Below are 14,212 nucleotides of genomic sequence, written 5' to 3'. Positions count from 1 at the left end.
GGAAAAGAAGCCTAAAAAGAAATATTTCACATGTTATTTCATACATGGATGTTAATACAGAGTCAGTGATGTGGCTGTTAGTGATAAAGAAATCAGAGCCACTGTGTTGAGCAGCAGACACTGCTGTGTGTCTGTGCTGAGTGTGTCTTCCCAAGCAGTTCCTTTTTTTCAGGGAGCAGTTTTTGTGCTGTAGACAATGAAAAGGTTCTTCAGCTTAGGTATTTTGTGTGTTCACATTCTTCATTGTTCGATAGGTTCCTGGGAAAGGCTTGAGCAGTGGGATGGCAAAATGTTCTGACCATACTGAGCTATTTAAGGTAATAAATATTAAAGCTGGTGGCAGAAACTGCAGAAGAACCTCATACAGAGTGAATGGGTAATAAAACGGCAGATTAAATTCTTTGTAGCTAAATGAAAAGCAGTGGCTGTAAGGAGGAATAACCCCTTAAATTTGCATGCAAAATGATGGGCTCTGAAATATGAAAGTAGTCAGATGTCATCTCAGTAGAAGCAAAAGAAAAGGAAAACAGAACGAATAAAATGTTTAGAAATTATTCAAAAAAAAAAAACCAAACCCAAAACCAAAAAACCAACCAAACAAACAAAAACCACCAAAAACCCGGCAGTCACTTCAAGGCAGAAAAAACAATCATACCTCCAAAGACGTTCACTGATGCAGATGCATAATGGATGGCGTGTTTTGTGGATTCACTTGTCTTAAAAATTGCAAGAATGTCAAGTGATATGAAATATCTTCCATAGAAAGAACAATGAAGCAAACAAGTATGTTTCGTCTGGAAAAGAGATGAGAGGAAAGGTGAGGGAGATAAGAGATATAAAATGGCATAGAGAAAATGAATATTTTTATTTCTTTGTGAAATACAAGAGCTCAAGAGCATTCAATGTAATGTGCAGGTGGCAGATTCAAAACAAAAGGAGGTGTTTTTTTGCTCCATGTGTAATTAATACATTTTACTTTCTGGCACAAGATGTTGCAGATGGTAAAAGACATATTGGTGCAAAAAGCCATTGCACATTGTCATGGAAGACAACTTTCTACTGAGGCTGTTAAGTGCAAAGACAATCTCCGGCTCAGGCAATCTCTGAACCACAAATTGCAAAAGGCTGAGAGACTTTATATTCAAGAAGCATCTCTATATATTTGCCCTGTTTTTCAACTCTTCCCTAGAAATCTGTTATTGGTAGCTGCTGGCAACACTCTCCTGGACTAGAAGAATCTGCAATTTAGAATACTACTACCAGTCTTACATTTCTTTTACATAGAAGTTCATCAATAAAAAAGTTGGAATGGGGTTTTAGTGAGAGTTTCTAAGAATAAAAGGTGAAAGGAAGGAATGTAAAGAGCAAGCTGTGATGAGAGACAAGATTATGTCAGTAATATCCCTGAAAAATGTGGAATGGACAGTCAAAGAAAACAAAGTCAAGGAGATTTGAGATACAAAAAAAAAAAAAAAAAAAAAGGATCTCTCTTGACTGATAAAGAACATGAATATCAGAAAAAGCAAGGAAGACAAAAAATTTCCACCAAGTGTAAGAAAACAGAGTAAAATGGATTTGCAAAACAGTTTAAATAAAATCCTTTTGGCTTTCATTAATTCAACTTCCAGTAATGCAGTAGTGTGTTTAATGCAGTTCCAAATGTCTTTATACTGAAGGAGAAAAAAGAAATATAATGACATCAACCAAAAGTATGTTCTTACTAATGCTGAGGGAGTAGGCAATTTAATGTATTATTATGAGAATTCATTGATAACAATGGGTGATTATGACCACTGTTGTCTAATGAATGTTAATTATTATCACAAAGAATGAAACTAATGATAGGTCCCTTTCTCAATTAGAGTTAGCTGTGAAGGAACATGAATATTAGCTATACAGGCTATTTCCTCTAAGTCAAAGGTCATGTAGACTGACAGGAAAATTATATTTCGCTTGGAACTACAAAGAATAAAATTAAAAAGCAATGAGTGCTCCTAAAAAGTTATTTGCAAGATGTTCCTCCCAGATTGGTCTTATTTTGGGCTTCATATACTTAAATGCAGGGATATACCTTGCCATGGTAACTGCTTGAGGATATCGTGGATGTAACAAGATATGAATGCTGGAAGTCCTAAGGCTGTGATAGGAATAATAACTTAGATGTTTTCTTTTTCTGATCACATTATGGAGAATAGTCTGACACAGACAGGAGAATGGACCAGATGACATAATTCGTTTTAAAAATCTTCCTTCATTGCTTTCTGGTCCCCATGCTTTTTCCTGCCTGGTGGCAAATTGGTTGGCAACAAATAAAAATTATAGCGTCTGTTTCTACTATCCATCTGGGGTTTTTCTAATGTCACCCACACACATGCCCATGTATCTACCCACCCACTTATATTATCTTGCACAGAACACATTCATTCTCTCACTCACATAATTTATTCATCCCAACATGCACTTGTGCAGTTGCCATTTAGCTTTTGTTTACTGGTAGCCGTAGCAATATTTAAACAGATGTCTATTTACATCCGAGGAGCACATCAATTCTTGCCTGCATGCGTGCACAGCCTTAGTTATAGTTTCTAATGTCAGTATCTTCCTTTGTTTGCATAGTCGGCAACAGTATTTCTGTTCAGAGCTGAATAATACAACATTTCTTATTTGAATAATAGGGTGTCTTAGAATGTAAAATACTTGGAAATGTTTAAAAATAAAATTCCCTATCTAAACAAAAATTTAAGTTACCAGGTCTATCCTGATTCTTGAAGAACTCCCTTTGCTTCAGCTATGAGGGATTAGTTGAACTTCAATTTTCATGAGCCTTCTCTAGGTTTTTCAATCAGAGGCTTCTTTCTACCTGAAACAGGGAGATGTTTTTTTATGATAAAACCTGAGCTGCAGTGATCATGAAGAAGAAAAAATATATACATTCAAGGATCCACACAGTTTCTGAACAGGTTCTTCAAATATGAATGTCAGCCTTTCCTTATTTTCAAAAAAAGATGCTCCAACATCGAGAGAGATCTATCTTTCCAAATGCAAACTTCTCAAAGACAAAAGAGAAGATACATGGTCTAATCAGAGTGTTATTCTTTTTGGCCTATCTTCTCAGGTTTCTATCTCTGGAATGAGAACAATAGACCTTGGACAGTTAAGCAAAGTGCTTGTTGAGCACCATAATGCGGGTTATGGAGCTGGATGGTACCTCGACCAAATTGTCACCCGTGAATCAGGCAAGACTGATGAACAATATGTATTTCTTTGCCAGCAACCATTAGAGAGTGGAGTTGGTGATGCACAGATCAAATGAACATTGAAACTTCTTGGAAAAGTCAGGAATGGAACGGTGACAGGAAAGATTTATGGAAAGGTCCAAAATCCTCAAAATTCCTCACAGCTTTTGTTTTAATTGTAATCGATAATATTTTTTGGTTATTTTTAAGGCTGAAAGCAAACTACAGAAACAGTACAGCTTGAATGTGGACTGCCTTTTTCACACCAATTGACTCTCCAAATACTTTCCTGAGATGGTAAATGCAATTATAATGCCCAGTGAAGAAAAACTAGAGCATAAGGGAGATATTAAGTGGCAGAGGCAATGAAGGTACTATGATTTTAGTTGAGGTTCGAAAAAAAGCTGAAGCAGAAAGAAGTAGGTTGTTCCATATGGTATTCAATGCAGAGCAGAAGGCTCCTGCAACAGTGATGAAATCACAAGAAGAGATACAAAAACTCTTTTAGCAGAATGTGATTTTCCCTTATGTTCATATATTTGCAGAAAGCATTTGCTTTTATTTGCAGTTTTCTTTTTTACTTATATCAATGGCACAAGTTCTTGCAAACAGTTAGTTGACCTGAACTCAATATTCTATTCAAATTGTTTAATTAATAAGCAACCAAAATTCAGAAACAACTTAGACACTGAAAACATGCTTTGCCAGGATTCTGGATTTTTTAGCTCTCTCATGTGTCTTTTTTGAAGAGGTGTAAAATGCTGGTTTGGGTCCATTTATGAAAACTGAATCAGAACTGATAGACCAAGCTGTGTAAAGTTTAACTAATCTGAAGGTGTGAATTTGCATTCTGTATCTGTCACTGTAGGACACGAAAGAAAGATGAAAGACTCCAAATATTTCAGAAGGCAGAGTATAGAAGGCTTTTTTGCCTAATTCTTACCACCTTTTATAAGGTGTTCTGTTACAGGCTTGACGTGATTGGTGACACAGAACCACACCTCTCTAATCCCATTGGTGAAACTAGAGAAACAGCAAAACACCACCTGGACCAAGATTGTTTTGGGAAAGGATAGTGGTTTTGCCAAGATTGTTTTGAGAAGAGGCTTTCTCAAGAACTTTTCCTTGGGAAACCGCTAGCACTGCTAGCAGGCTAAAAACTCTTCAGACTTAGAAATGTCAGGCCCACATGTATCACCCATTTTGTAAACTGATCTCTGTTAACTTCCATGACCCTGCATACTTCCTTTCATGTTCAGAGAATTTTATACTATACATAGTTGCAGACAGACTAATAGATTATATCCTCATATTTAGCCATCTATTGTTAGTCCACTCGTGAATACCTCATGTCATCTAATAAAACAGAAATAATATTACTGATACAACAGAACAACAGAAAACCATGGAAATATAAGCATAGTATGAGCAGCTAGAGTAGTGACAATTTCAGAACAAGAAATAACTGTATTCCACCACTGCAAGTATTCTAAGTCTCTATTCCATAGATTTCATAGGTGTCCTACATAGTTCACAGAGCAAGGCATGTGTCTCCAGAAGGTATTTCAGAGCAGAAGCCCAAGATTGGTAAAAGTCTGTCACATCTTTTTTCACTGATAATATGAAAAGTGAGAGAAATCTTGCATCCTTGTTTACGCACCTTGATTAATGTCTGAATATAGCTGTGTAAAAATTATATCATTCCTTGGTGTCCCCCGCACACACATAGTCCTCAAAAATCTGAGTATAGACTTGCTAATAATTCAATGTCTATGGTTTTTAATACTCAGTGTTGTATCTATTGAAAATCATTTTTGGTCTGGGTGTATAATAAATCCAGAAATAATATGTCAAATAAGGAGAGAACCTATGAAGAATGGATAAATAAAAAACAAATCAGCAAAGAACAATACACCTTTGGGGTCAGAAACTATGGATACAATGGAACTTACTACATTTCAAGCTAAATCAGATTTTATAAAAGAAGTAAAAGAGTAAAGGTTCTTCAACCATTTACTTATGAAAAGAAGATGAGCAACTATTCAGGAACAATAGTGTTCAGACTGAAGATCATGTAGGTATAATCCTTAAACAAATAGAATACCTTGTTTCACTTTTCATTAAGGAACCATAATGTTGGTCAAGGAAGCAAAAGCACAGTTACCAATGGGATGAGCTTAGTGGAAATCAGAAATTCTGAAACACAAATAGAACTTTGAGTTCCATTTACTCAAACAGTGACAATCAGAGTAATTGTTAGTCCAGTGGCAGATCTAATTGCAAGGATTTAAAACACTATTATGAGGACTTACCATCCGCAAACATAGTGCCTCCAGCTAAAAAATAAAAAGCATAATGTAGGTGAATATAGATCTAGTAGTTGTTCACATGAAAATCATTATAACAGACTTTTGAAAAAAATAGTTGAGGTAATAGAGGCAAATAGGAAATGAGAGGGAATGCAGCACGACTTTATTAAAGATAGACTGTAAAACAAGATGATACTGCAGAAATATTTTTCAGTTAGACAAATGTAAGGACATTTAATCTGTCTAAATTCCTGTATTGAATTTTATTTTCTCTATAGGAAATTATTAGGTAATCACAAGAAAGTGAATAGTAGTAGTAAATGGAAGAATTGTGAAGAACTGGAAAAGATACAATGAATACGTAAATGAAATTTTTGGTGCTACAAGGCTGGTAGTGCTATCAGGAGAATAAGAGGTTCTGTGATAAACTTTGATAACTGAATGAAAGAAATTTAACAGAATTCTGTGCCAAACAGCTTGTATACAATTAAGTGTAAACTCAAGTAGCTATTTGAGCTCTCAATTCTGATACATGGTCCTAATCTCAATTGTTTTGGGGTTTTTTTAAGAATTAGGAACAAGTTGTAGCTAAGGGTCTAAAAACTGTATTTGATCTGTATTGCTGTGTTTTTTAACAATTTCTGCTACACAAATTCATCAGCAGGAGGACTATGACGAATTTGTGATCTTAATACAAACTGGGTTTGTTATAAAATCACAGGATAATTTTGAGGCAGTAGTGTGATACGGCTGTGGGATTACTGTGACCCCACGATGTATGTAGGCATTATCAGTCAAAATCAAAGTGGATTAATGGCTTTACAGAGAAACTGTGATATTTTACCAGAAATGCCATGTGTAATTGTGGCCACCTCTGTCCAGAAGGACTGGATCAAGCTGGAATAGTTGTAAAGAAGATATGGTAACCGAGAAAATGGCAGTTCTTTGTTGTGAAAGGGTATTGAAAGAAAGTAACAGATTCAGAATAGCTAATGAAATGCTCAAAATGGACACAGTAGTGATCTATCAAATTAATGGTGGCTTACACATCAAGGAGGGAAGACAGTTATTTAAGCTAACAAAGTTGTCCTGAAAATAAATGGGTTTCAGCAGTCCATTAATGCCTTTTCAAGAGAATGAAAAGATTTCTGAGAAAGAAACAAAGAAAGATTTGATTTTTAGCATTGCACTGTGCTGGTTGACCCTGGCTGGACACCAGGTGCCCGTCAAGGCTGCTCATCATTCCCCTCCTCTGCTGGACAGGAGAGAAAAAAACACAGCAAAAGACTCATAAGCAAGGTAAGGACACTGAGAGATCACTCAGCAGTTACTGCCGTGGACCAAACAGACTTGACTAGGGGAAATTAGCTTAATTTATTACAAATTAAATTAGAGCAGGATAATGAGAACTAACCCCGAATCTAAAAAACACCGTTCCTTCTTCTTCCTGGGCTAAACTTCACTCCCAATTTTCTCTACCTCCTCACATCCAATTTTGCAGCAGGACGGGAAATGAAGGTTGCAGTCAATTTATCACATTGTCTCTACTGGTCCTTCCTCTTCCACTCCAGCATGGGGTGACAAGGGATAGTCCTCCCCAAACTTCTGTAAAGTCAGGCCTTTCTAACGGGCTGCTGTTCTTCATGAATTTTTCCAGCATGTGTTCCTTCCATAGGGTGCAGTCCTTCAGGAGTAAACCTGCTCCAGCACGTGCTCTCTCCATGGGGCCGTAAGGTCCTGCTGGGAGTCTGCTCCAGTGCAGGCTTCCATGAGATCACATCCTCCTTTGGACAACCACCTGCTCCATCATGGGATCCCCCAAGGATTGCAGATGGACCTCTGCTCCACCATGGACCTCCATGGGCCACAGGGGCACAGCTGCCTTATTATGGTCTTCACCATGGCCTCATGCTCAGCCTCCTTCTACACTGACCTGAGGAACTGCAGAATTGTTTCTCCTGCATTTTCCCACTCCTCTCCAGCTGCAGTTGTGAAGGTCTTCCCCGCCCCCACTTTCTTAAATATTTTATCCCAGAGGTGCCCTCACCATCTCTGATGGCTCAGCCTTGGCCAGGAGTGAGTCCATCTTGGAGCAAGCAGGCATTGGCTCTGCTGGACAGGGGGGCTTCTAATGGCTTATCAAAATAGCCATCCCTGAAGCCACTCAGTTACCAAAACCTGGCCACACAAACCCTATGCACTGTTTTATACTTAACTAAGGAGAAGGAAGGAAGTTGCTTTTAAATTTAATCTTAACATTTTTTTCAGAAATGATGCAGATTAATTTATGTGTTATAGCAGTGTACTATTTGATTCAACAGACCTTTCATTCAGTTATACACTGCTAATTTAAAAGCCCAGTATTCCAGTAGTAAAGGGCTAAAATATCCTAGATTTTGTCACATGGGATGTGAAAAATCTTCCTTTTGACTTCTATTTTTTCACAGATATCATTGGTTTCATTTACATTTAATGTTCACAGGCATGGAAATAGATTTAGGATTTTTCGTGAAGTTGTAACACTGAAGTTATTTTAGATTATTTTATAGATGGTGAGTACTAAATTTTTATGTCAACAAGTGCTGGATTTATGGCACAGATCCTCACCTGATTTAAAGCAATTAAGCTTTTTACATTAGTTATCTTAGGAGACAAAGACTTTCTTGTTTTGGTTAGGAAGCTGAGTTCGGAAGCTGAGATTTATGGATATAAGCTCAGAGAGTCTCTGATTCCATTGCTCAAAGTAAAACAACCTGTTTTACAAAATAGCTATTTGAAATTATCAGATCCATACTTTGTCTCACTTTGCATAAACAGAGCTAAGTCATGTTACTAAAAAATTCTTCTCAATTCTGCAGTAGCCCAGATAACCAAAATTTCTGATTTTCACAAATTTTTAAAATTGAAACCATGATTTTGATAACCCTGAGTTTTCCAAATATTCTATTAATATGAATTAAAATAATAAAGCTAGCTAAACCAGGGAGGGGGTTTTTTATGGGTAGAAGTTTCTGATCTTCAAAACTCTCTTGTCAATTGAAGCTTTAACCAAGTATCTGTTCCATATAAAGTTGCTTAGGAGCCTACCTGGCATCAGTCTGCAGTCCTTTTGAGCCTTCAGGGATCTGTCAATTCATCTACAATGCTTAAGTGAGTAAATGCTTCAAAAAGACCAAGTAAAAATTCTCCTGGAGTGTTTCCTGAGTCCCTAAAGTAGACAAATCTATGTGATGTTATATAGGACTATTTTTCATCTCTCAGCTAACAGTACTTCCTCATAGAAGAAATGGATAAAGCTTTGTACTTTGCTGTCATGATAATTGTGGTGAGGTGTGATAAAAATATCACATTTCAAGCTCTGAACCTGTTTATCACATCACCATCTTCGTATATAATGTATGGAGCAAATTTTGATATGTTCATTTAAGTAAATCCCCAAAAAGTTAAAATGAGAATATGCCCTTCCCTGACCAAAGGCAAACCTGATAACCAGTAGTATCTTGTAAAAAATATACTGCTTTTGAATGGTGACTAGTGAGAAAAAATACTTAAAATCATCAAGAGATATTTATAAGGGGCAGGAGGAGAAATCAACAGATTGTAATGGCTCTTCACAAGTCTCTAATGTGGAACTGGCAGTCTCATCTGCACATTGCTCTTGGACTGGCCCAGCTCTAAAGTATCAGCTACGACTATGAAAGGACTGATGCCAAATTTGCTTTTCACTAAATCAATGATAGTGAGTGAATCTGTTATGCGCCACTATTTGAGCTCAGTACAAAGGTAGGAAAGGGTTGCTAGTCACTCACTAACTCAGCCTGGTACAAACTGATGTATTATTTTGGATATTCAGCAAACCCATTAAATTTTTTCTGCTGTTGTATTTCAACAGGGACTTGGGATGTTCATGGCACAAATAGTGATATTTCTTCTAGTTCCATGAACCCTAAAATGTCTCTTAACTGTATGTGGTGAGAACAGAACTTGCACTTCAGTCATATTCCCCAAAGGATCCTTTAAAAAAGAGCAGATTTATGAGGCTTCTATTGAACTAAGTAAGAAATTTAATACTATATTCAAAGTTCACCTAGAAATTGAAGAAGCTGGAGAACGAGAGACTTGGTGTTGCTGTGAGGTAAAAACTAAAACCTAAAGCAATTATTTATTGTTTCTCTAATATATATATATATATATATATATATATATTCTATTGTTGTTTCTTCCAGTTTTAAGTCCTGCCTAAGTTTGCTAAATTTTTAATTTACAGAAGCTGCAACACTTGTAGAATGCTAGCTTCAGAGGCTGCTCAAAACACCACAATAGCTATGGATAACAAAAATCTTGTAAACTTAGATGGTTTTATGGAGAGCCATATATACAGATGTGCCATCATCTGTAGCATATCCAGTGATGTCTTTTCAGAACTGTACTCACTGGCATATATTGCAGTATTTACATAACTCCAAACTGGCTGTTACATGTTTTAGATTCAGTGATCCATGGCAAATAATTAAGGCAGACACTAGAAATGCATTTTGATGAAACTATCTGCCTTTTAAGTTGGCATGTGAAAAAAAGAAGTGGATGGCAAATATGACAATCTTTCTTCTGATATCCAGCTAAAATCTGACATCACACAGAAAATGTTGTGGCATTTCACTATACAAAAAATATCTTCATCTTCTTATGCTGGCAAAATAAAAAAAATTCTAAAGGAGAGTTATTTTCTTTAAAATTGCAGACATGCTTCTGTCCATTAATGTTTCTATATTGTTCTTATTAAAAACTAGAGAAAAAAATAATTTTCCTTCTTAATACATGGTATTACTGAGCTGAACTCCCTGACATTTAAATGGTAAGCAGGTTGTTAATTTCATCTTCATAGCCAGACGAAACAGTCATCCAACAAATCTATCAAAATTAAGACTGCTTCTGGAATATTGTAGAAGACAGTAAATCACAGCAAAATTTCAGAACAGAAACTTGGCAGTTGAAAACAGTGACATCTATTAGTCTGCTTTCCTTCATTAGCTCAAAACAATCACTCCAAGCTCAGTTTAAGAGAAATCAACATCATTTATATAGAAGATGCACATTGACTTTAGGTAGGAAGAGGCAGAGAAAGAAATGATAAATTTTTCTTCTTTGGGATATATGTAAATTATATGGGGTTTAGAAGGACATTTCTTCTTATTTCACAGTTTTTATAGCAGGACTGGCTGAGTCCTTGTGTGAAATAACTAGCTTGGTATAGGAGTTTGTGGGTAATATCTGTTATTAAAGACAGCTTAGAAGTGTATTTACACTGCTGGTTAGAATCTGTATGGTCATTTCTATGCTATTTTGTTTTGATTTTACAAGATTGCACATCCAGAGTCTGAAATTTCCTCCTTCTATCAAAAGTAAAAGCAGGTGTACTTGGTTGAATTCCGTATTTAGATTCAGATTCATTCTTATAGCCATAGCTACAAAATAATAATGCTGATTTTTTGAGAAAATTGAAATCTTTATAAAATAATGCCTAGAACAAAATTAATTAAGGTATGCCTTATTTCTGCAGCATGTAATAGCCAATATCTTCATTTTGCTTCTTTCACTCCTTGAAGAAATAAAGCACAGTAAATGAAATCTGAGTTTCAATAAATTGTTCAGGAATGTAGATATTATTATGAAAGGAAAAGCACTGTGCTAGCATAATGCTTCACAGTTCTTTTAAAAAACTCCTTTAAGTGTGTCTGTCATAATGAAAAACACTAAGAGTATTTTGAAGACAAAATAAAGCTACCATCTCCCAGTGACAATTCCTAACCGAAGCTGGCTTTCTTGCTGGCTTAAAGGTTTGGAGATTTTAGTGAGTTAGGTCACAAAGAATTGAATGAGTGAATTATATGTGCCCTTTTCAAATCAGGGTTACTTCCTACAAAGTATTTTCAAACATGTTGTCTGGTCTAGGTTTAAATCTTTTAGAAAATAGGAATTTATCTCAGTGTATCTGGTAATACCATAGTGTAAGATATCTCATTATTAAAATATGATTTATTATAGAAAGAATAAACTACTTAGCTCAGGATTACCATTTTCTTATTCATACACAGAATTTCATAGACATTGAAATTACTTATATCAATGTCTATATATTCAAGTGATACATATGTACTGATATATACACGTCAGAAAGCATTCTTAATTTCTGTATTTCAGCTTTTCTCTTCTTTTTCTTTCTCCTGTTACTTAGAATAAGAAAACGTTCTGCGCTGAAAAATATTTTGACATATTGGCACTTCTCACAAGCTGAAATGTGCCCATATCAACACTTTTTTTTCTTCCATATGCTGGATGGATAGGTCACATAAAGGAAACTTTTTGAACAATTTAAATTTTTTTTCCCTCACTGCAGTCTCTGCAGAAATAATGTTGAAAACATTTTAATTACCCTTAATTGGGGAAATATATTTATTCCTTCTCATTTAAAAGGATGTTTTCTAAAACATTTTAGAAAAAATTATTTCCTCTTATTTTTAAATTCTGAGATGATGCGTCATAGCTGTTTATAAGTTTGTCTTTAGCTATAGTTTGCATTAGAGTGTAACAGATGCTGAAATTATTTCTTTTTATCTCTTTGCTAAGGTAAAGCTTCAACACAGAGACACTAAAAATGTTCTAGAATTCCCATTTTATCATAACTTTGCCGATGAAGAAGTAGGAAGAGTGACTGAGATTCCAGTTTTCACAGCTGGGTCTCCTTTTCCATCAGGTTTGTCAAAAATTAGAAACACTGGGATAGATTTGGTCAATGACAATGTCCAATTTTCAGGGCTGCCCAAAGGATTTAGCAGATATTTTCTGTTCATTTCTGCCTGGTGATGCATGGCTAGGTCCAGTCTACTCCAGTGTTTAAAAATCAGCATCTTACATCCTAAAACTGAGCATTATGCACTCGTCTGACTGGTACCAGTTTGTGACACATAAAAGAACAAGCATACAGCACTGAAACTATTAAAAGGGTTTTGAACAGATTTTAGTTTTCCCTCAATAATATGATCTGGTTCTCTCACAGACTGAGCAAGGGAAACACAGAGGAAATAAATCTCTTATGGTAATTTCAGACAAGAAGGAGATCTATTCTCCTCCACCCCAAACAGATCTTGTTGTTTGTGTTCCTAGAATTGCAAACATTCTTTTTCTGTGACCTAGAAGTTGCATGTCATCAAACTCCATCAGAGTTCTGCCTTGGTCCCCTCAAGACTGGATATTTTTAGGTTTTTTTGTGTTTCTTACGAGATTCTAGAACCAAAGTTAGAGAAAAATGGAAGAGCTCTTATCTTAAATGAATATTCTATCATGATAACATCCTAGGCTACTCTAGAAGTTAAGGGTTTAGCTCAAGCATAGAAGTAATTTGTATATTCTTGACTCTTTTGCTGTGTTTTCAAAGTTAGTATCAAACATAGCACTCAGGCAAAAACTTCTTGAATATGAATTTGAGAAAGTATTGATGAGAAATTCACTGGTAAAGTTCTTTGCTTTTAAATACTTCTTAGATTTACTTCTTTCTGGAAGAACACAGATATTTAAATCTTTAAAAATGCTGCTCCTTTTCTGAGAAGCATTTAACGTGAGTACAGGCATTTTTCTTTACCTCACCCCACATTTTTTTCACCTTTTCAGTTTAATGCTTTGGGAATGTGATCTCTTTCTTATTTTAGGGACTATATCACCAGTGTGTTATGTACGCATTTCTCTGGGAGTGCAAACAGGTATTCTACATCAGCAGCCTTTCAAGGAGTGCTCAGCTGAAGGGTTGTGTGCTCACAGTGTGTGTTCTCACGTGTCATCTCCTCTCCAAAGGTCAGTAACTCCAGTGCAGAGTGCAGAGTGAACAGGCACTGACCAGACCATGATCCAGAGGAAATACTCAAGTTGTTTTCTTCCTGACAGAGTCCAGCTTCATTTGAACTCCATGAGGCTCTGAACACAGATGTACTTGTTGAGTGATTTAGTATCATCCATAGCCTAGGAACTTTTTCATTGGAGTGTCATATATTTAAATGCATACAAGAGATAATAGAGTATTATTTACATGCTTTTTTACCAATTTGTTATGTGCTTATTTTTTAATTTATTTTTCTTCTGCCTGTGTTTCAGGCCCACTCAAATTATTTAGCTTATTATTCTTTATAATTGTTGCTCTTAAATTCTAATTACAATGCATCTATGTGCTTTTCCAAGCATTACAATATATTTTTGTCTTCTGCTCACTCCAGATAGGATGAAAAATGAACATATTAAGAAAAAAATATTAAATAACATATGTTTTAACTGGTTTAGGTTTGATAAACATTTGATCTCTTTTTCTCCACAGTGAAAATCTATGTTCCCTACATCACTACAGGAGCTAACCCTGGGTCAGGAATAGATTCAGATGTGTATGTCATGCTGCAAGACTCCTTGGGAGATACTGGCAGAAGAAAGTTAATTAGAAATGGAGATAAAATTTTCACTAAAGGAAAGGTATACTTATAAGTTCTGCAAGATATTTTTTCACTTTTAGAACCCAGCCCAATTAATGTGGATTTAGTGGGAATAGAGAAGTCTACAAAGTCCAGTTTACAACAGTCTGTGATGAAGTGTGTGTCTGTCTGTGGCATTACAACAGCTATCAGTATC

General features: G+C 35.7%; 1 protein-coding gene across 1 annotated transcript in view; it reads left to right on the top strand.

Moving 5' to 3' along the window:
- LOC120759734 (lipoxygenase homology domain-containing protein 1) overlaps positions 1–14,212 on the top strand; it is a 134,373-nt gene that overhangs the window by 89,909 nt on the left and 30,252 nt on the right. The window contains 5 exon segments of the mRNA XM_058419974.1: positions 3,116–3,367; positions 9,437–9,502; positions 9,504–9,680; positions 12,173–12,299; positions 13,908–14,056. Coding sequence (XP_058275957.1) covers positions 3,116–3,367; positions 9,437–9,502; positions 9,504–9,680; positions 12,173–12,299; positions 13,908–14,056 — 771 coding nt within the window.

Source organism: Hirundo rustica, chromosome 1 (genome assembly GCF_015227805.2).
Source record: "Hirundo rustica isolate bHirRus1 chromosome 1, bHirRus1.pri.v3, whole genome shotgun sequence".
Classification (NCBI taxonomy): domain Eukaryota; kingdom Metazoa; phylum Chordata; class Aves; order Passeriformes; family Hirundinidae; genus Hirundo; species Hirundo rustica.
This window is presented reverse-complemented; position numbering and strand designations above follow the sequence as displayed.